Below are 23362 nucleotides of genomic sequence, written 5' to 3'. Positions count from 1 at the left end.
TGAGTGCTTCAAAACTGCATGCCTGTGACCTCAGAGTGTCATTTTAAAAAGGTATACAGTTATTTATATGAATTCCTAAGGAATAAAGCAAATTACCAAACAGTATGTCATAAAAACTAATCAAATGAAAATATATACCGTAACACCAATATATAACACGTAGGTTATTTAATGAATGAATTACTTGCTATTTGTCAATAGTTATCCTTAATTCTTTGTTTCTTTTTAAAGGTATTTACAAGAATTCTGAGAAGCTTGAACCTCCCAGTGGGAAGCAGTCAAGTGTTAGTTCCAAGATTTTTAACAAATGCTTATGATATAGGACATGCTGTAGTATGGATCACTGCCATGATGGTTTGTAGTACATTATGTTTGTTTAATGTAGTTCCTATAAATTTTGGGTTAACCATACAGAAATTCTGCATAATCGCATAAGTCTAAATTAGTGGCTTAGTTGGTCATTTGATTCTTGGATATTTTCTGATGCAGTAAACTTATGTTTCTCAGACTCAGAATGTAGTCATAATGTACCATTTATAAATCTCCTTAAATAATGGACCTTTAAAGTAAGGGTCAGAAGTTCAGAGTTTTGATTATAATGATCGTTTTGTAATGTATAGAAATATCAAATCACTGTGTTATGTACTGGAACTAACAGAGTTGTAGGTCAGTTATACTCTAAGTAGGGGGACAGAGTTTCAAGAGATTCAGAATGTCTGTAACAGTTTTACAGACTGAGAACCAGAGTCATGGGTAAAAGAACTTTCCCAAGTCAAATTGATAAAGGTGAGATTTGAAAGCAGAGTTTGGCATATGCTCAGTATTAATGCATTCATTGTCAGTGTTCACATAAAACATTACACTGAACACAAAGCTTGTTGACAAAGTAATCTTAGTGAAGAGAGAGAAGCATAAAGGATTATTTTTCCAACATCATTGAAGAGAAGTAAAAATACAGTCTACATTTTTATATCATCTTTCAAATAAGAGTGTTGGAACAACTTTTATACCATAATTCTCTTAAGTTTTCATTCATATTGCTTCACAGTTATCTCCTTTTTGAATTACTCTGCATGTGATGCTCGATATTGTTCTGTGTTTGCTATTTTTTCCCCGGTTACACTGTTGGCTGTTTTTGTTGAAAAGACAGAATGGTTGTGAGGAGTTTCGCTCTTAAGTTATTTACCATGTATTTTTGCCTGTGCTGGGTTTCATAGCTCTGGGGCTACTCTCCAGCTGCAGTGCGCAGGCTTCTCACTTGGTGGCTTCTCTTGTGGGGCATGGATTTTAGGGCACAGGGGCTTCAGTAATCGTGCCTCTGGGCTTTAGAGCACAGGCTCATTAGTTGTGGCACACGGGCTTAGGTGCTCCAGATCATGTGGGGTCTTCCCAGATCTGGGATCGAACCTGTCCTTTCTGCATTGGCAGGCAGATTCTTTACCACAGAGCCAGCAGAGAAACTCAGAAGTTTAGATAGTAAATTTCATTGTAAGATGAAAAGAAAAGAAACTTTCAAGCTTTTCTATTTTGGTTGTTACTTTATTATTAAACAGAGGGGAAATCCCATTTTCTTTCTGATATTCAATAAAAGCAAAAACATTTGAATATTTATCATTTTTAAGCAGCGAGTTGGAACTTGGGCTTTAGGGAAAACAGGATCAGATAGTGATTGGTATCAGGCTCATTTTAGTTGCTGTTGCTCACACAGTTGTTTATATTGGCAGCTTCATTTTGTGTTAAATATGAATATTTAATATAATTAAAAGTCAACAATGTTAGAAGTTTGAAAATTTTTTTGGTATTTTGCTATGGAATTATGGTCTCAATAGTTTGATCTAAATTGGGAAATGTGACTGTGGGGAAATGTGACTTTCATTTCAGCAGAAAGACATGCTCCTGGTGTTATTGGATAGTCTACTTGAGGTCTGTGCTGATTCTTTTTTTAATTGAAATATAGTTGATGTGTAATACTCTGTTAGTTTTGAGTATGTGACACAGTGACTCGCTATTTGCATACATTATGAATCTGTGCTGTTTCTTGAAAAAGATCATCTTGAAACAGACAGTTGCAGGCCTTTCTATCATATTTTAGTCCTGTATTTCCAAGGTTGTTCAGCTTGGTAAAGTGAATGTTAGCCTTCTCCTCCTTTCCCCCTCCCCCTGCAATCCTAGTTATACTGCTGTTTGGTTGGTTGTTTTGTGTTTTTGTTTTGTTAATAGATTAAGAAAAAAAAATCTTTTTCTTTTGAGTCAAAATATGGTCAAATATAACAAGTTTAATCACTTGAAACATATAGAAGTACTAATAAATATGTGAATGCATTTATGTAAATCTATATTTCCTGCAATGAGGAATTCTTGAGTTCTTCAGTCATTTAAGGAATGCTTTTTATGCTTAATGTGGTATACTTGGTTATTTTAAGATGAATACCTTAGCGGCAAAAGTTATTTACCTGCAAACAGTAAAAGATACTGTTAACTCTGAATTGAAAGATATCTTTTCCATTTTATGATTCGATTTCAATAAGTTGCCCTTATTTTTTAGTAGACTGTCTTGATTTATATGAAATTCATCTGGGAATTGTTTCTGACTTTTATTCAGAGGTGGAACTGGTTTTTGCCAGCAGGATGAATGTGAGCCACATTAGTGATTTGTATATAGGCCTGGGCCTGTTCACCCTTTCAATTTTACAGAATTACGTGGGTACTAATATTGCTGCTCTTTTATCTGAACAGGGTGGACCAAGTAAGCTGGTGCAAAAGCACTTGGCTGGTTTGTTTAACAGCATCACGTCTTTTTACCATCCTTCAAATAATGGCCGGTGGCTGGTGAGTAATGTTCGTATTTTACTCTTACGGTATGGAATTTTATTTTAAGATATAGTCACATGTGACTGTTGCCTATTGTGTACATTTTCTGTAGTTTAAGCTTTCCCTGTGTGAGCATGATTATGTTTACATTAAGGTTCCGTGTTTATAGAACATATAGAAATAAATACTAGTAACTGGTGACAAAATGCCACAAAACGATGGAATCATCTTTTCAGTTTTATTGTGTGTATGCTTTTTTTTAAGTTGCTGGGTTATGGCTTTTCAAGTAATGAAAGACTCATGTGATGCTAGAAATTAAAACTGAAATTTGAAAGTGTTTATTATTATCGATGATTAATTGGTATTAATTAATTGAGTATTTTATTCTAACTAGTTAGACCATACAAGTTCTTTGTAATAAGATTATACAAACTGAAAAAAAAAAAAGATCATACAAATTGTTAAACAACAAGGTCCTAGTGTAGCACAGGTGACTATATTTAATGTCCTGTGATAAACTGTAAAGGAAAAGAATATGAAAACGAATATATGTGTATAACTGAGTCACTTGGCTGTACAGCAGAAATTAACAGCATTATAAATCAACTACAATAAAATTAAAAAAATGAAAAGATAGATTGTATTTTAAAATTATTATACAAGCTGTTATTTGAAAAATTTTTACTTGGGACAGTAGAGGAACTGTGAGTATCTCTGTGAGAACGACAACCTACCTAGGACCTTCTGCTTCTGTCTCCTCAGAACAAGTTAATGAAACTACTTCAGCGGTTGCCAAACAGCGTTGTTAGAAGATTACATCGTGAAAGATACAAGAAACCTTCTTGGTTAACTCCTGTGCCTGATAGCCATAAGCTTACAGATCAAGATGTTACAGACTTTGTACAGTGCATTATTCAGCCTGTCCTCTTGGCTATGTTCAGCAAGACTGGTAGTTTAGAAGCAGCCCAGGCTCTGCAGAACCTTGCACTCATGAGACCAGAGTTAGTTATACCCCCGGTACTTGAAAGGTAAGTGTAGACTCACATGTTTTGTTGAAGCCTCAGCTGTGTTCACTGTTACTCTGGTTATTTATCTCCTCTACTCTTCTGCTTGGCTTTCTTTTCTTTTCTGTGGCTTGTTTTGCTATCTTGGTACTTATTCCTCTTCCTAGAGGGGAAATAAGATATTTAAACCTAAAGATTGGTAACTTGATAAAGATCTATTGACTAGAAAAAGAAAATTGACATGAAATGAATAAAGTAAAATATTTTGACTTGTGTGCTCATTTTAAGTTAATGAAGTTTTTGCTTATAAATAAACCTCTGGCCGTTTTGTTTCACAAAATGTGAGTGTCACTAAATATTGAGAACATGGCGGTGACAATAATTCTGGATGTCTGCTTCTTAGGGTCAGTGATAGAGAAGAAAATTTGTTTAGCTTTATTATTTTCATGTATTATATGTATAACCTTGTGTGAATTATTTCTACTATGTCAATTTCATTGTATTCATTTTGTTTTGTATGTTGGAATCGTAACAAAAACAGTTCTGCATTTGCCTCGTCGCTATCATAATACAAGGTTGGTGTGCTTCACAGGAGAGAGCCACTCTCAGTGGTCTTGAGTGTTCATGAGCAGATGGCTTACGTTTTCCTTTGTTCATTCTTTGCTGCCTGAACTTCAGGTTTAGGATTCTTCTCTAAATGGCTTCGTTAAAAGCGGAAGAAGAATGTTAGATTTTGGAGCCCAGAGGGATCTAATGGCTTGAGTTTCCTAAAACTCAGATTTGTCCAAGGTCCTTACTGGCAGCATGCAGATGACAGCCTGTTTTCTGACTCACCATTGAGAGAGGAAAATTGGTGACCTTTACTTGGCGAAGGGTATCCTACCAAATGAGGCTCCATTATTTGTAATTGGAGTTGCTTGTGCTATCTTGCCCTGTCTTCTTTGCCATAAAATATTTAAGTTGGGCGTCACTATTCCAACCTCCCGTCTTTTTGTGTACATGTCTTAGGGCATGGTAACTTCCAGCATGTCCAACTTAATTAGGAAATGGAATGTGAAAGTTAGGCAGTTTCTGCTCTGTCTTCAGCCTTCACTCTTCATTGCCGCTTGGCCTCCACGTGGCAGCAGGAGCTCTTGGTCAGTGGCGCGTCCCTTGATTTTCTTTGGAGAGGAGAGACTTGCCTCAAGAGACAACTTCAGTTGTTTGCAAAATTAAAATTTTGAACTGAGGTGTTTTGGTATTCCTTTACCTTCCCTTTGTTTTGCCTTATTTCGTTGTTTTCCAGGTGGTGAATTATGACTGGTGAGATAAATCTTTAGTTGAAGGAACAAAGCTTATAAATACAAATAACTATTATCTGTCACGTTTTTCTTCAGTAGTTGATTTTTGGACAAATTTAATCTCAACCAAGATGCTAAATTGATAAAATCGACAATACAATGATACTTTTTGAGACTCAGTTTTAATTTTGTCCTGTTTAGAAGTGGTTTGCTAGCTTTTTTTGTAGATTTTTTTTTTTCTCTTTTAGAAAAACAAACTTTTTTTTTTTTTAAACCACACCTCATGCTTTGTGGGATCTTAGTTTCCTGACCAAAGATTGAATCTGGGCCGCCAAGGCAATGAAAACATCGAGTCCTAACCACTGGACTGCTAGGGAATCTCCAAGTTAAAGTCTTTTAAAAAGTAAAAAATTTTAGACACTTGATTTTACATCTCCTGAAGACATCCTCTGCCAAAGCATTTTTGGCTTGTTTTATTCATCTTTTAAAATAAACATAGGTTTGGTTATATTTTTTAATTCTAGTTAGAAATCCTTTTTTCCTACTTTATTTAGAAATTTCCTTATTGTTTATTTACCTTTTCTGGTAAGAAGAACTTAAACTGAGTGCATTTCGGACTCTTTTTCCCCTGTAGGAGAGAGTCTCAAAAGTGAAATCACTGAACCATAGAGTGAGTGTTCTTCATTCTTAAATACTGAGTTAGTGATCAAAGATTGCATCTGTCTTATTCCCCCTGTTTTATTCACTCTGCTGTTAAGAATATTCTCTTATGTTTTTGAGAGCTGATTTCCAACTTTAGAACACAGTCCTTTTTTAAAGTATAAAATAGGAAACACTTGAACATTTTAGTAAGATTGTTTTTTCCTTTAAAAGAAAAGAGTGGAATAGTTGTGTGTTGTTGCCGATTTCTAATAATCACTGATGATTAGATTAGATGCAGTCCTACTGGAATGTGGGAATGGATTAAGATGCTGAAAGAATACAGAAATCTATCAGCTAATATTATTTACACTGTGGAATTGGCATGTGGAACTATGGTGAGATGTCAGGGAATTGGGGAAACATGTACCCTTCCTTTATTTCTGTGATTCTGTTAACCTTGAAAGCAAATGTTCACTCAGAATACTCTGCTAGCGGACAAACCTTTAATCCAAAATGCAGTTTATGAATTTAGTAAATTGTTTAATGTGTTCCATATGTTTATCTGTCATGGAAAATTTTTAAAATTCTGTTTTCAAACTGCAGAACATATCCTGCACTAGAGACTTTAACAGAACCTCACCAGCTCACAGCTACTTTAAGTTGTGTCATTGGAGTAGCCCGCAGTTTGGTATCAGGGGGCAAGTGGTTTCCTGAAGGTCCAACACACATGCTACCTCTGTTGATGAGAGCATTACCTGGGGTGGATCCAAATGACTTTAGTAAATGCATGGTGAGCATATTTGTAATTCTCTTTTCTATGTAAGTTTTAATTGTGTAAGTGGATGTCCTGTTACTTTTTCTTCAGATATTCTTTAGAACACAGTAAAGTGTAAAATTTCTTAATGGCAGCAGAATTATACCTGTAGATGCCCAAGTTTATACCCGTGAACACTTAGTTGATCTATATCAGGTCTTCCTTAGGTTAAGTCATTTCCCATAACTTGAATGCATTTATGATCATACAGTGTTTTAAAGCTTATTATAGATTTCCTATTCTGTGTAAGCAGATCCATTAAAAATGATAGCATATGATTATTTGTACTTCTCTTTGCACTGGTCACAAGGAGCATGATAAAAATTACTGGGTGTGAAATGCTAGATTCCCTTAATATACAAACCTGACTTACATATTGTTCATCTTCCCTCTTCCTGGTCTCCAGCTTCTCCACCAGCATTTTCTATCTACACTTAGTTAATATTACATTTTTGGTGGGAAGCCAAGTAACCTCTTAGTGACCAAAGGTTAGAGAACTTTGTGCTTAAATCTAATAAATAACTGTATGAAAATAAATTTAGTACAACTTCATTACTCAGTTAACAGCTAGTTAATTGTGAGGAACCTTAAAATGTTCAGTTCTAAGCAAAAAGCTTTCAGAAAAATTGTTGTGGTATTTCCCTCAGAATAATTTCTTTGATACTTGATACTAGCTTATGGTATATGTGTATTTTGGAATTAGAACTCTATGTAATTAATGTTTGCTCTTTTGCATCTTTCCATAGATCACATTCCAATTTATAGCAACATTTTCCACTCTGGTGCCTTTAGTAGATTGTTCATCCGTACTGCAGGAAAGAAATGACCTCACAGAAGTAAGGATGCTTTCTGCTTGTAAAAAGATTGGTCAACTGAGTTCTAATTCCTACTGTATATGAATAGTAATATTTGAAAGTTTAAAAGCAGCTTTGCAGAGGTGCTGACAAATTAAAATTACTGTTTTGTGACTAGAATGATATGAATGGAGGGCCAGGTCATCACTGGTAGGATAGTCTGCAGAGCACCCACCAAAGAGGGTGGGTGAAAATAGGCTATTCCAGTAAACAACTGAAATGAAAAGGTGTATTTCAACTTTTTGTTTTGTTAAGCAAAAAGTGATGGCATTTTGTTTTTCCATTTTATGTTAGGAATAAATCTGTTGAGGAAATTGGAATCATTACTGTCTGGTTTTTTCAGAACTATTTTCTTTGTGACATGTATGTTCTTACCTTACTTTTGGCATTTAGATGGTTAGCTAGTGAGATAATCCTTTATACATGCACAAGCAGTTTGAAGCCATTAACTGATTTTTAAAATATAGCTGCCTGAACTTCTGTTTTTGGCCCTTACAAAATATGTTAATTACTACTTATTTTGGATCCTGGGAAGTAGATGAGTTATTCTAAGTTGATAGGGGAATTTGCTGCTGTTTCTCACAGTGCTCAGTGTAATAATATAGTATTAGACATATTTTGTAGACTATAGTTGAGTTTTATTCCAGGGAAAAAAATGAAAGCCTATTTGAAAATTTTCTGCACATTGACATATTACAGATAGAGCGAGAACTTTGTTCTGCCACAGCTGAATTTGAGGATTTCGTCTTACAGTTTATGGACAGGTAAGCAAGTACCTCAGATCTATTTAACGTCTGATAGATACTAAAAAATAACAATGTCCTGTCTCAGCAAACTTTAGCCTTACTCTGCATTGCAGCCTGTACTTAATTACTATGCAGTTAATTACTTAATTACTATGTGGTGCTTCTTCTGAGGTTACAAAGGGACAATTGATTTGTGAGCCATATACAAATGAAATACCTATCATTTGCATTATCTTGACAATAAAGATTTATCTAATCAAATCAACCAGAAAAGTTAAGCCAGTTTTTAGTTGCTAAAATTGTATTTTCTTTGGGTTATTTAGATGCTTTGGACTCATAGAAAGTAGCACGTTGGAGCAAACGAGAGAAGAGACAGAGACGGAGAAAATGACTCACTTGGAGAGTTTGGTCGAATTAGGTCTGTCTTCTACGTTTAGTACAATCCTCACACAATGTTCCAAAGAAATATTTATGGTAAGAGTGCATTGCTGCAAAGAGCTACATTCCAACTTGTATTTTTATTTGACGTTTTAAAAATTGAACTTCAGGTTACTTGTGTGCATATCATACCAGTTTCTCCTTCATTTCCATATTAAAATTTGAAAAAGATGAGGAATTCCTGGCAGTCGAATAGTTATGACTCCATGCTTCCACTGCATGGAGCATGGGTTCAGTCCTCAGTGGGCAACTAAGATCCCACATGCTGTGTGGTATGGCCAAAATAATAATAATAAATATATGTTAAAAAAAGGTATCTTCAAACAGAAACAAAATTTTATATTCATCAGTTGATGAAAATGTAATGAGAGGCTTATGGGAACTTAATCCTGTGTTTCCCCTAAGAACTTTGGTTCAATATTTGCTAATTCAGTGCCCACAGCAATTTTGTAGAGCATAACTACTACATATAACAAGAATTGACTGTGAAGAAACTTTATATATTTTTATTCCTTTACTTTGTTTCCATTTCTGTGTCTTCTTTCTCCATCTGAGATTATCATTATGCACTGTTTGTCCTTGTTAAAAGCACAGTTAAAAACTGCCTTCAGCTGCATGAGATATTTACTAAGATTATGTTAGTATAAAGAAGTTAACATAAATAATCTCTTATTTAACCAGAATCTTCTGAAAGGAGTTGTTTATAATTTTCAGCCTTGTCAATCCATGTCTAGAGCTAATTCCTTCATTCAGTAATTAAAATTATCTAATTGTAAAATTAAGTAGAATGCTTCACATCATTTAGAGGAGAGAGAAATACTTATAGTTTGTAGTTGTCCGAATAACAAACTAAATATTAGATACTCCTCAATATTCCCTCTGTTTTAAATTGACCAGCAAGATAATTAAATTGCATTTGTTTCCAGCAGCTTTAGTTTTGTGTTCAGCATTTCTATAGCAAATAAAATCTTGGGCCTCAAGTGTTCTGGTCACATTAGGGTCTTGTGCAAAGGCTGTTCATAGACCTGAATGAATATTATTAAACAAATCTTTATATATTCAGGTGGTTAAATTTTTCCTACTTGATTATTTTTTAGTATAGTCTGAGTAACATTTTCTTTCATGTTTAAAAAGATGTTTCATTTTATAAAAAATGCTAGTTAGACATTTTCGTTTTTATGTTATCTTTTAATAGGTGGCCCTTCAGAAGGTTTTTAATTTTTCTATTTCACATATATTTGAAACAAGAGTCGCAGGACGCATGGTGGCAGACATGTGCCGTGCTGCAGTCAAGGTGAGTTGGGGTTTTTTGGACCGATGAAGTAATGAATCAATAGCCAACAGTTTTATGTGGTTAATTATTTTAGACATGCTTGTCATTCTTAAAATACACATATTTCTTTCATAGCTGCCCTTATTTGCCTCTGAAAATAGTGCTAGTGTGTACTTGTGACTGTTAAATATTTGTGCCTCTCAAAAAAAACTTATACAAACAAATATGTTTTCAGTGCTGCCCAGAGGAATCTTTGAAGCTATTTGTTCCCCACTGCTGCAGTGTTATAACTCAGCTTACAATGAGTAAGTCTTAAGGTTATTATCTATATTTATGATTTTGGAAGTTTTTCTTGGTTTCTACAACTCTGCTGAGGAAAACAGATTCTCTAAGCTGTGCGGTGTTTTAATTTTGTAGTTTGGAGTGAAATTGCTTAAAACAGGGTTATCATCCAGATTGACAGGTAGCTTAGAAATTTTACCCTATTAAATTAATGTTTTCATACATACAAGAACCATTCAGAGGTGGCCATAAAAATAAAAGGTATTTTGTGAGATGTGAAGGGGCAGGAGTCCTGGTTGGTTTGTTTATCTTTTGAAAATTGAGTTTCCACCTCCGCTGGTGCAAGCCTAGCTTAATGACGAAAGAATGAAAAGCTTCCTAAAACAGACTTTTCTCAGCTATTAGAAGTATTAAATATAAATACTTTTAAATGATGGATTTCATTGGATGTTGTTTTTCCCCACTGATACTATTTTGCTATTTTTAGATGATGATGTATTAAATGAAGAAGAGCTAGATAAGGAGTTACTGTGGAATCTTCAGCTTTTGTCTGAGGTATTATAAATCTGTGGAATAAGAAAATATATCTGTGAAAATGTTGAGTTGCTCTGAGGATGTATCCTCTGTTTTTGAAAAGTTGACTTCCAAACATGTAAAGTTAGAAAGATTTGGATCTGACTATAAAAAAGCAGATAATCCCATTTTCTTGTTTTGAAAGGAGTATGATAATAGTTGATTACTTCATGCCTAATGTTTTTAATTCTAATGTGGATAGCTCATTAATTGACGAGTTTATCAGATTTAGCATCTTCCCCTTCCCCATATTTTAAATTTGGCCATCAATCAAACTTCAGTTTCCTGTACAGTTTAGTTCAGGAACCAAAGAACAGAGAAATCCAATTAAGTTTTGTCTCTTCAGGGGGTACACTCTTGAAAAGGATGTCACTATGGCACTAAGCCTAAACACAGAAAATGTGTTTTTGATGTTAAGATTCATTGTTAGAATATAATTAAAATAACAATCTTAAAATTAATTAAATCCATTTTAAGAAACATTGTCACTATTTTAGACAACTTTCGTAGCCAAACATAGACTTTAAATATTGATTCCTGATCTTCTAAACAAAGTATCTTCAAATGTTTTCTTCCTAGATTACTCGAGTGGATGGGAAGAAGTTGCTTCTTTATAGGGAGCAGCTTGTAAAGATTCTCCAAAGAACCCTACATTTAACCTGTAAGCAGGGTTACACTCTGTCTTGTAACCTTTTGCATCATCTTCTTCGTTCTACTACACTTATCTACCCTACCGAGTACTGCAGTGTGCCAGGCGGCTTTGACAAGCCTCCTTCTGAATACTTTCCTATCAAGGCAAGCATTTTCAATAATCTAGGATTCCAGGATATATTGGGTTATTTTTCGAAGGGATTCAAAGTGTGGGTTTTTCCCCTGTTGTGTACAAAAGTGTTGCTTTTTTTTTTTTTTAATTTCTTTATTTTTAACATAGATTACTAAATCTATTATTAAAATGTTTTAAACTTGAAAAGTGTGATGTAACTTGAGGGCAGAGTGCAATAATAGCCTCACATAAACTTACTGTTACTGTTTCAGTAAACTCACATTTGAGTGGCTCTTCAGGGAGACATCTTTTAGGAATGATAATGAAGGAATCATGTGATGTCTGATTTTTTTTGGTGTGCATTTGTTGCCTTCGGTTTGGTTTACTTAGACATTTTCTTTTGAGCCTTTTAAACTATGTGTGCATGTTCCCCCCTCCCCCCACCTCAGCTTCTCAAATTGCTGGTTAACTGCTGTCTTGTAGGACTGGGGTAAACCAGGGGACTTGTGGAATCTGGGGATCCAGTGGCATGTTCCTTCTTCGGAAGAGGTGGCTTTTGCCTTTTATCTGTTGGACTCTTTCCTTCAGCCTGAGCTCAGCAAACTCCAGCGTTGTGGGGATGGAGAACTCGAAATGTCTAGGTTAGTTTTCTTTTATAATCAGTTAGTGATGTATAGTTGTGGACTAAAACATTCTTTTCACACCTCTCCCTCTCTCTGTGGCATATCAGATGTATTCATTTTCAAGGTGTGTTTTGAATGCCTCCCATAAATGTGATTAGAAAATCATTTAAAGTGGTTTATAGTTTAGCAACAGAAAGTTTCTCGTAATTAAACATCTGAAATAGGAAAACTCAGAGTTTTTTCTAGTTTGCTTTTAGTGCCTTCTGCTTAGCATTTTCACTTGTGCATATTTTGGGAAGTGTGTATAAATATGCCTGCTTTGTAAGGAAATGCCTGTTTTTCTAGATTCACTGAAGCTTTTACTGGCTCATTTCTTTTTAGTAATTCATATTTTGGTATTACTATTACCTAGAGAAATATCCCTAAGATTTTTTTTTTTCTGTCCCAAAGAGCTTTAACAGCAAACAGTTATTTGAGACTACTTTATATGTAGTAAGAAAATTAGTATGTATCAAATAACAGGAAATTTTGAATAAGCAAATCCACTAGGAATGGGCTTGGAAGAGGAAGAAGTATAATTGACTTATGTCAGCTGTGTGTTACTCTGAACTGCTTTTTGGAATAAATGTTTACCTAGTCTGTTTTAAAATTTTGGCCATGCTGTATGGCTTGTGGGATCTTAGTTCCCTGACCAGGAATTAAACCTGGGCCCTCAGCAGTGAAAGTGCCATGTCCTAAGCACTGGGCTGCCAGAGCAGTCCCTGAGTTAAGTCACTTCAGCGTGTCTAACTCTGTGCAGCCCCATGGACCGTAGCCCTCCATGCTTCTCTGTCCGTGTGGATTCTTCAGGCAGGAATACTGGAGTGGCTTGCCATGCCCTACTTCTTCCATTTTAAAAGATAGACTGTAGTAGGGAAACTTCTATAATAGTTTTCCCTTTTGTTAGTGGTTGTGATCTTTGGATAAAGAGGGAAATAGATTCAGAATTGCTTCACAAAGGGCAATCAGTTGTTGTTACTTGTGATTATTTAGATTATTTAAATGTAAGTAGGTCTGATATTATCAGTAAATATCTGTTTAATTACCTTGTACTATTAAGTTGGTAAACTGAAAATGTTCATCATTTCTATGGCTTAATTTTGTATATTCCCACTTGATAAAGTTCTTGTACCTCACCTTAGACTCTGCAAGGCTTTTTGTTAAATACAGATTTGGAGTCTTCTCAAATATGAAAATGGTTTTTATTTCTTCTAGAGATGATGTTCTGCAGAGTCTGACTATAGTCCACAACTGTTTAATTGGCTCAGGAAACCTCCTACCTCCATTGAAAGGAGAGCCGGTTACTAACTTGTAAGTAAAGATAACTATTTTATATATTTTGCTGTCTTGCCACTTGGCATATATTTTAAGACTTAGTCACATAATGAGTCACTGGTTCTGTTATTGTTTTGTTTCTGTATAACTTTAACCTTTTTGTCAATGTTAGGCTAAAAATAACTGAGGCACAGTTTAGATCTATAAACTTTAGGGTTTTATTCAGATTTTGCATATGGTACTAGGATCGAATAACTTCTAGTGATAATCAGTTGTAAAATACCAACTTAGAGCTATTAAGTCTGTTAGGTTACTGAGTTAATTGAGATAGATTCTTTTTAAAAAGAAAGAAGAGCACTTTTTTTTTGGTCTATCACTGGTAAGGATTTTGTAGCAAAAAACCTGGGGTAGTTTATTTTTAATAAAAATTTGTTCTCTGTTTTTCATTGATGTTGAACCTTTGAGACCCACCAAGTTGCTTTTATTAATTTAAGTGCTTTTCAGAGTATTGTTTTGAATGAATGCCTTGATTTAGTCCATTGTCAGTACTACCATTTAAGTTGAAAAAATTAAAATGAAAGCAGCAATATCCAACTTGTAGGTCACTTACCAAGTATGTAGATGCTAGTCTCAACATCCCATCTTAGATCATTTTCTCTGAACTCCAATATCTCATTTCTGAGAAAGTTACTGAAAATCACACAAAAATAAGGAAGGAACTCTTACCCTCTGAGAAGAACACAAGGGGAGAATTATTTTGTTGATTTTGCAACAAGAATCTTAAGCTTCAAGGAGTGGTTTTAAAATGGCTTGCTTGTCTTTCCGTTTCCTACATGATTAGTCATTTGGAGTCATGCTTTATTCATAATTCCCACTTATTTCACTTATCTAAAAACTGTTTCTAGGTACTGAACTTTTTAGATTACTCATTAGATTTAAGAGGGAGAAGTAGGGTCATTTCAGGTAAGGAAATCAATTTTAAGTTTGTCTAGAAATTTACTGAATTCTTTTAAAGAACTTTTGTTTTTCATCAAGCTTTATAGTTTGATATAAGAGCAACTTTACCAAAATTCATTTTTTCAAGAGATTTTATTTGAACACTGTTTTAAAGTGAGAGACCTACAGAAATGGTTTTGATTTTCCTGATGCTCTTTAACAATATATAATATAGTGAGAACATAACTTAAGGCTAAGGTGTACCAAAAAGCTGCTTCACACATCAATTGATTATATCAGTAAACTTAGTTCTGCTTAAACATGTTGAGAAGGGTGGTCCTTTAATTCAGTAGTTTTGTCAAAGAACAAAGGCATGTACCTTTTGTGTATGTAACTAGAGGACTCTTTAGTATTGAATGATGAATAGGATACATTGCTGAAGGGTCAGCTCCAAAGGCTTAGAGATTTCGGTTGAAGTTCATATCAGCATAGAGCCAAGCGCTCTATGTTAGTAAACTGAAGCAAAGTCTTTATCCTCTCCAACTAATGTGCGTCAGGACGAAAGTTCCATATATTTGGTTATTACAAAGCTAGTTAGATTTGTATGTAATGAAATGCATTTTCAATAAGGAAAACAGTGCCTAATTATAAAAAGTGTATTAAGACCCCCTTTACTATACATTATAAGCTATAAAATTGACATGAATATCCCTTTATAGGTTTTTTTTCCAGGAAAGATAATTTAGACTTAAAAGTTTAGGGACTTCCCAGATGATCCAGGGGTTAAGAATCTGCCTTCCAATTAAGGGGACTTGGGATCCATCCCTGGCTGGGGAACCGGGATCCCGCATGCCACGGAGCTGCAGAACCCATGTTTCTTGCCTAGAGAGCCTTCGCCGCACCCAAGAGCTCTTGTGCCATAACTAAGACCCAACACAACCGTGATAAATAAATATTTGTTCAGTGTGTTGTGTTTTAGAATTTTCACTTAGAGTAAAATTTTAACATAATGTAATGAAGTAATACAAAATTATGTTAATATAAATATGATTATAAATATAAAATGTTTTCTTGTATATTTAATAGCACATAGTAATGAAATAAAATTTAAAACAAGGAAAACTTCAGTCATTTTAATCCTTGAACGATACACATATCTAGGGTTCTTTGTAGTTACATACCCACTCAGGGTCATGATTATACAAAGGACAGTCAGAGATGAATGAGCATTTCTTTGCCTTTGAATTGTAAGAAAAGAGAGTTTGTAAAGTCTTCCCTGGGCTTGAAATAGTTTGTAACAGAATTCTTTTTTTTTTTTTAAACCAACTTCTAACTGGGATCACCTTCGTCTGAAATTTTAATTTATTTTGGCAATGTGTGAGTTTTTACATTGACTTTATATAACATTTCACCTTTTTTTTGCAGATAGTAAGATAGTTTTCACCAAAGTATAATAAAACAAAGTTGGCCTTTTAAATTTCTAAAATGCTTATCCTAATACGGTCAATAATTATTAAAATCTCTTCAGTGTAAATTGATTTGAAAGAACTAATCAAATAATATCAGTTGATGGTGCCATTGTTGTGTAATATTAAATCATACTGCCTAGTGTGAAGAAAAGATCTGCAGCATAAGTCTTGGAGATGATCAATAGCAGGTCAACTGGAAACTAGGAGATGAAAAGAACTCTTTATTTTGGACATGAGTTACTCCAGAGGAGATAGAATAAAATGTACCTAGTTGGGGAGAAAAGGAAACACGTAACGGTGACCAGTGTTTTAATGTAATGCCTAAGATGTCTGAGGAAGTCACTCCTGTTAATGTCAAGAGCGACTGTGTAATTGGCTGTGGTATTGTAGGACATTATGCATTTTCTGAAATACCAGACCAATTTTTGGAAGCACCTAGCAGCTCAGTTCTTTTTTTAAAAAAATTAACCTTACATTTTTTATAGCATAAATCTCAGTTAGGTAAAATATTCTAGATGCTTTAATTATTTTTTGTCAGATCACTTATTATTAAGTTTGTCTTGCACACATGTATTAGTAGTATTAGTCTTCTGGCAAATTGCAGCAATAAAAAACCACAAATTTAGTTTAGTTCTGAATTTTCCTGTAAGTAACTCTTAGTTCCTGATAGAGGATATGGGATGGTCTCAAAACCCCATTGTTGAGGGAAATAGCTACCACATGTGAAAAACAATTTTCTGTGCTATATAATTATAGAGACTGGAAAAAAAAATAAAAAGCTTAGATGAGATGAGTTGATTGTCCTAAATATTAATTACATACCTAATGGTATCTACATTGTACTTTTTGGTCTTTAGCATTATAAGGTTACTAAGTATCTTGTACATACTATAAATTTTACTGTTTCAAAGGATGGATGAAATAAGGGCCTTTGAGGGTAATTAAGAGTAAATTATTTTAGTTCAGTTTAAAATTTTAACAGTTTTGTCAGATACCAAGGTTACTGAATTAATCTTAAAATGTGACCTCTATTTTGCTCTTGGAACCTTTAGTTAATGATGTCATAGAAATATCTTTGATATAATTTATACTCATAGTTCTGCCTTTAAAGGTGTGGAAATTGGATTATGTCTTTTCAGGGTCATATAGGAATTTTGGACACTTGCCTTTAATCCTCAAATCGTCATTAATTTCTCCTTTTGCAGTCCATTCTTTAGACTCTTTTAGGTCTAACCAGCTATTGCAGGATGCAAAAAACTAACATCTATAAAAACAGGGTTACTCAAGGTAGAGGAGTCATCATTTTTCATCTCAAATATTTCTTCTTTACTTTGTGCCCCCTTTCCTCTGATAGATCTGTTAAGTCATTCTTAGTTAAATCATTCTTAGGATCTCAGCTTTTACTAACTTTTCACTGGAAAAAAAAAATTCATACTTAAGGTCTAAGAGTTGAGACCATTTCATGAATATGTGAAAGGATGTGTTGTTATGCGCTGAGGGGCAGGGCTAGCTAACCTCTCTTGGCACCTCCAGGAAACTACCCAGCTCTGCTGGGGGAGCTGCACACAGAAAAGGAAACAGTTACTACTCCACGGTGAGTAACCCTGTTTTCTCCTTATTTCACCTTCTGACTGTTTTCATTGATTTTTAAAAATTTGTGTGTCAGACATGGAAGTAGTTCTTAGGCTCCAAGTTCATTTTAAACCTAGCAGCATGTAAGGTTCTCTTTACTTGGCAAACCGTCTCACATGGTAGAGCAAGAGCCAGCCTTTCATTTGTGTTTATAGCTATTGCCAGTGCCCAGGATTGAACAAGATAACACAGAAATAGGTCAGTTGTCTGTCGTGAAACACTTGTTACCTTGAGGGGAAAAAAAAAGATCTGTTAGTGGCTTGGCTTTTATACCTTTTATGTTTGTTTTCATTTGGGAGGGGAGGGATTTGGGGAAGGGTAAGCTGTTCTTCCACTTACAGACAGGAAGAATTGCTGTTTGCAGTTGTTCTGTGACAATTCAGCTAGCTTTCATTTGCGTATTTGATTTGTATTGTATATTTTGTTTTTATGTTATTGGTCATTTCTTCCTTTTTCATCATCCTTTCTTTCCCACCAGTGATTGTTTTCATAGTTCTACTCTAATCAGATCTAAAGATTGTCATCCTGTGGTACAAATAACATAGTTGTAGAAAACTTTGTTTTTTAAGTGGTGCAAATATTAAACACATTTTGTTATAAATTAGATGGCTTGGTGGTACTGTGTAGTTGCTGTGAACCTGATCTAACTTTATCATTGTATAGTTAATATTATTTATAATATGCTGTGTTGAAATTGTCAGAATTTTATTTTTATATTACTGTTTGTAAAAATGAACCAGTGAATGAGTAGAATGAATTTCACTTGAGGTAGAGGAGTCATGGTATTTGATTTAAATTATATGTATTGTTTCTATAGTATTTAATCAGAATGCAGATCTATAATTGTTGATGGCACTTTAAGTCTACTTGGCAAAGATTATGTACATAACTAAAAGTTACAAGAGCAGTTTTAAGTATGGGAGAGTACAGCCCAGCACACATAGACTTAAAATGTAGTAGCCACAAAGAGGTATGAGTCTTATTTGAGTAACGGAGAGAGATTTCATTTAGAAAATTCTTCTTTTAAAGAAAGATCAGAAGAAATATTTAATATAAATATTTGTGCTGAGAAACATTCAGTGTAAAAGGTGTCAGTACAATCAGTTTAATCTGTTAGATAAAGATCAATTAAAGCTGAATCTTAGATAAATAAGCATAAAAGAAACTTGAGATGGATAAAAACAAATAAAGCTGAAATATATGTCTAAACAGATGCCTTCTATGCACTTGAGATATGTAAGATGTGTTATAATTCAGGTTTTAAAAGTAAAAGCTGAAGCCATTTTAATTTAAATAAACTACTTAAATATTTTCCATACAGGTTGATATGTTTTTAAATAATTGTGTAATAAGTGATAGTATTTTTTCAGTTTTCTGATAGGGAAACAGTTCAGAGTGACACGTGGATTTTTACAGTTAACATCGGGACCCTTAGATGAGACTTGTTTTTAAATGTGGTTACAGTCAGAAAGGCATATTAAAAAAACATTTCAGATTCTAACTGATAGCCTTTTGTTTGCTTGTGTGTTTGATACAGTACAAAAATTTTCAGGATAGTTTATTATAGAGATTGCCTTTAAAAAACTCATTTGTTAAGAGTAATTTTGTGACAATAATTAGAATGCATGCTTGGTTCAATATTATGTGGTACTAGGTATGGGTTGGGCAAGGTACAGTTGTATTATGTTCATTAGCAGCAAGGAGGAGACCTTGTGATAGCTTGTGACAAGTACTTCCCCTGCTCTGTTGGGGTGGGGATTAACAGTTTTATGCCTAATGCTTTCTACTATTTGAGCACAGCCTTTTCTCTTTCTTGGTGAAATCTAATTTCAGTAAAGATGTTGAACTCCCCTTGAAGTTCACTGTGAAAGAATCTGATCTTATTTTTTACTGACTAGACTCCGTATACATATATATTTTTTCAATCATACACATTTTTACAGAATGTTCAAGTTTGCACTCTGTTGCCAAAAGTTGAAACTTTATGGAGTGAAAAACAAGATTTTAAGAACAATTTGAATTTGAAATTCTCTGAAAAGCAAATTAACATTTTATATTAAGAAATATTACCATTCTTTGTTTATATTCTGTAGATTTGGTTTTGAAACTTGAGACAGTACTGTTGCCGTCTAAGCACTACATCATGGCAAGGAACGTAGTTAAATAACTGGGTTTTAGTAATCTTAATGTTATTTACCTGTTTAGATAAACTCCAGAATCCATAGCAACCAATTATTAGGATAGAGATAACTCAGTTCAACTTAAAAAAAAAAAAAACAAAAAACAGTATCGGCGGGGGTTGTTGATTTAAAAATAGTGTTTTTCTTCTTTACAAGTAGTAGTTCATGAATTACAGGCAATAAGTATAAAACTTCTATTTATTACTAATTAGCCCTATATAGGATACTCTTATCTCATGTTTCCTTAGCAATTTGCTCCTTTCTTCCTTTTCTTAGAAAGTATTAAAATCTTTGTTTATAAAAAGTTATTGAATCATATTTTGAAATAAAATGTTTTTCATTAAAAAAAATTTATATTTCAGATATAAAAATTCATATTCCCCAGTAGAATCTGTCCTTAGGTACCTAAAATGTGACTTTGAATGTAGTATTTTTACATATGAACATCTTCAGAAGTAGTGGTATTTTATTGCAGGTGTTAGGAGAGATCACTTTAGCTGGTTGTAAGAGGAAGAGTAATGATTATCTAAAGAAGCTTGTCTGCTCTATATTTTACAGTAAAATTTGATGGTGATTTTTTTGGTGTTTATTTTAACCATTATTATAACATTGAAAGTTTACTTTTCCTTGTATAAATGTTTATCATCAGTCTTAAGCTTTTACGCTTGTATATTGAATATCAGTGTTATGTTCATTTGGGCAGTGAATCCCCCCCTAAAATCATTACATTTAATTAACATTTTTTTGAAGATGAATAATTCTGTACTTACTGAAACAGATAGACCATTAGTCTTCACAAGGCTAGAGTAAAGAATTGAAGTGTTGAAGATGAGAAATCTGTGTTAAAGATGATCATCTAAACATTCTAGCAATGACATTTTCCCTTTAAACCTCCTTTTTGGTGTTGTTAATAAACACAGGCATTCTTGTCTTTATACAGGGTACCAAGTATGGTGTCCTTGGAAGAGACAAAGTTATATACTGGACTTGAATATGGTATGTGAATCCTAATCTGAGTAAATCTGTGTGGATTATTTTTATCAGTTACTTTACAAGAGTTAATTGTAACTCTTACAATTCTGTAGTTACAACTTTTCTAGTTTCTTTTATATGTAAAATGAATATTAATTATACAATATTGTCTTTGCTTTTTCTGGAGAAAGTGGGGAATTTTTATATAAAGAATAGCCATTAAAGGATAGATGCTTTCTATGTGCAAAGGGAGACTTCCATATATTGTAATGCTCATTTATGGTTAGAATTGTTATTTTATAAAACTTGAGCTAAACCCTTATATATTCAATTTATGCAAAACATTTAGCATTAATTTAACGTTCTGAATCTAACATTAATTAATTTAGCACACTTCCTTATTGCTGGATTAACATTGGAGTTCATTGCATATATTAATTAATTAGATGTAATTTTTGTTTGTTTGATTTGGTCACCACAACTGATTAAAGAATCTTATGCATACTAGAGCCTTTGAAATACTGGCAAAGACAGTTCTGTCTCCCTCCTCCTTGCCTGTCTAATAATAAAGGTTTATAAGTAGGTTCTTGCAACTGTGCAGGTTTTAAAAGATATTCTGTATCATGCCAAGCTACTAACCAACTATGATAAAGACAGACCCATTTTTTAAAAAAAATTTTTATTGGAGGTATAGTTGCAATTAATTTACAGTGTTGTATTAATTTGAAGTGTACAGCAAAGTGAATCTGTTACACATATGTATCTACTTTTTTTAGATTCTTTTCCATATACAGACCCATTTATTTTCTTCCTGGATACATTATCTCTTCTTGACGTAACTGTTAATATAAACTTCAAAGCTCTGGGCTGCATTCAGTGTGTGTAAAATGCCTTTTCTCATTTTTTAAAAATAGATCTATCCAGAGAGAACTACCGAGAAACAATTGCTAGGGTCATAAGGAAACTTCTTAGTAAGTACATACATGTATTTAATTTTTTTTTTACTAAGTATTTAGAAATTTTGTAGCATATGTGCTTTTACTTAACCATTTAAAAATTATAAATGGTGAGACTATCAGGTGGTGGGTTGTTTTTTTTTTCCCCATTCTTTTCTAGTATATCAGGAGTCCTATGGTAATTTAAAATATTTTAACAAAAATTCTTTTCCTCCTATTATAGACCACATACTTAATAATTCAGAAGACGATACCAAGTCCTTGTTTCTTATCATAAAGGTACAATTGTTATTTACACAGTTGCATGGTTATTAATATGACCAGATTTGATGTGGCAACTCATAAATATAAAATCTGAAATTCTTTGGCACAGATTATTGGAGACCTTTTGCAGTTTCAAGGATCTCACAAGCATGAATTTGACTCTCGTTGGAAAAGCTTTAACCTAGTAAAGAAATCAATGGAAAATCGGGTCAGTATTTTCACTTAAAACTCAGAATTTATTTTAAAGGTATATAATATTGATATAACCACCTAATTTAGCATTTGTTCAGCATATAGAGGAAGTTTCCCTGTAAGTAAAAATAGATTTTCAAATACTATATCCTGGCATAATCAAAAGGATCCTGGAAATAAATATACTTTACTGAGACCTCTTCTGTCAATTTCCGTACTAGTCTCTGAACTCTCAATGGCAATTTGGAGTGTGATAACTTGGCAGCCGCATTCTCGCTATCATATAAGAACCAAAAGGGATGAAAAGTAGGAATTGCCTATAGGCATGAATTTAAAGCATTGTGTTCAGCCATTTGATGATCATAGCACAGTTCTTCATTGGGAGACTTTTTTTGGAAATTGAGACTGTAAAGGTTTTACGGATTTGTTGTTTAGGCATGGGGTACTACATATTTTAAACAAAGAGATTGACATGGGAAAAGGAAGGGAGATGTACCAACATGGCATGCCTTAGGGAACAGTAGTTGTAGGTAAGAGTGGCAGGAGGTAAACTAGGTCAGTTCTAGTTTTGTCCCAAGAATGTGCTCCAGTTTTACATTCAGCAGTGGGGAAGTCATTAAAAGTTCTTAAGTAGATCTGATGTGAATATTGAAAGGATGAATATTCAATTCAGTGGGTTTTAAAAAGCTCTGCCACTGCTGTAAGAATAAGCAGTAGGCAAATGAGCCTGGAAGTCAAGAGGCTTTAGTAATAGTTCAGATGGGAAAGTGTAGCCTGCGCTAGGGTGGAGGTAAGGGGTTTTGAAAATGAAAGAACTGGCGGGGGCTTGATAACCAATTAGATAAAAGTGTAAAAGAGGAATCTGGCTTCCAGACTTCTTCCTTTAGTGACTGGATAGAAGATTGGGGGTAGGGGAAAACATAAAAGATAATTTTTACAAAAGTAAAAGATGTTATATTCTGTAGTAAACATATACAATTATGCAGAAAGGCTATTTATAAATGTAGTAGAGTCAATAAATTTTCTTAGGGGCTGGTGTTGTATTTATAGTATTAGTATTGTATTTGGCTGAATAAAGAGCAGCTGCACTGCTCTCCTGCACATGGATTTGTTAATAAATCATCAGAAAAAGTGGGTGTTGGATGAGCTATTTAAAGGGAATATTCCTACAATTAGCCATAAAATTAATAATATATTTTTAAATATGTCTCGTATTATTTTAGAATAAGTGAAACACCTCCACTCCCCACAAGCCCTTCCTGTACCTTCTTTGAGCTAATGTTTTTGTTAAGCGATTCAGAGAACCGCATTGTTGAGGCATTCATGGAAGATGCTCAAGTGTTT

The 23362-nt window shown here is 33.8% G+C and overlaps 1 protein-coding gene across 1 annotated transcript in view; it reads left to right on the top strand.

Moving 5' to 3' along the window:
* PSME4 (proteasome activator subunit 4) overlaps nucleotides 1-23362 on the top strand; it is a 96151-nt gene that overhangs the window by 38881 nt on the left and 33908 nt on the right. Inside the window, exons 8-24 of the mRNA XM_040224830.1 lie at nucleotides 232-354; nucleotides 2737-2829; nucleotides 3574-3839; nucleotides 6341-6527; nucleotides 7298-7387; nucleotides 8105-8169; nucleotides 8475-8625; nucleotides 9785-9883; nucleotides 10098-10167; nucleotides 10632-10699; nucleotides 11297-11512; nucleotides 11964-12121; nucleotides 13358-13453; nucleotides 20575-20630; nucleotides 21521-21577; nucleotides 21786-21841; nucleotides 21936-22034. Coding sequence (XP_040080764.1) covers nucleotides 232-354; nucleotides 2737-2829; nucleotides 3574-3839; nucleotides 6341-6527; nucleotides 7298-7387; nucleotides 8105-8169; nucleotides 8475-8625; nucleotides 9785-9883; nucleotides 10098-10167; nucleotides 10632-10699; nucleotides 11297-11512; nucleotides 11964-12121; nucleotides 13358-13453; nucleotides 20575-20630; nucleotides 21521-21577; nucleotides 21786-21841; nucleotides 21936-22034 — 1950 coding nt within the window. The remainder of the gene's footprint in view (nucleotides 1-231; nucleotides 355-2736; nucleotides 2830-3573; nucleotides 3840-6340; nucleotides 6528-7297; nucleotides 7388-8104; nucleotides 8170-8474; nucleotides 8626-9784; nucleotides 9884-10097; nucleotides 10168-10631; nucleotides 10700-11296; nucleotides 11513-11963; nucleotides 12122-13357; nucleotides 13454-20574; nucleotides 20631-21520; nucleotides 21578-21785; nucleotides 21842-21935; nucleotides 22035-23362) is intronic.

Source organism: Oryx dammah, unplaced genomic scaffold (assembly GCF_014754425.2).
Source record: "Oryx dammah isolate SB20612 unplaced genomic scaffold, SCBI_Odam_1.1 HiC_scaffold_25, whole genome shotgun sequence".
In the NCBI taxonomy this organism is placed as follows: Eukaryota; Metazoa; Chordata; class Mammalia; order Artiodactyla; family Bovidae; genus Oryx; species Oryx dammah.
This window is presented reverse-complemented; position numbering and strand designations above follow the sequence as displayed.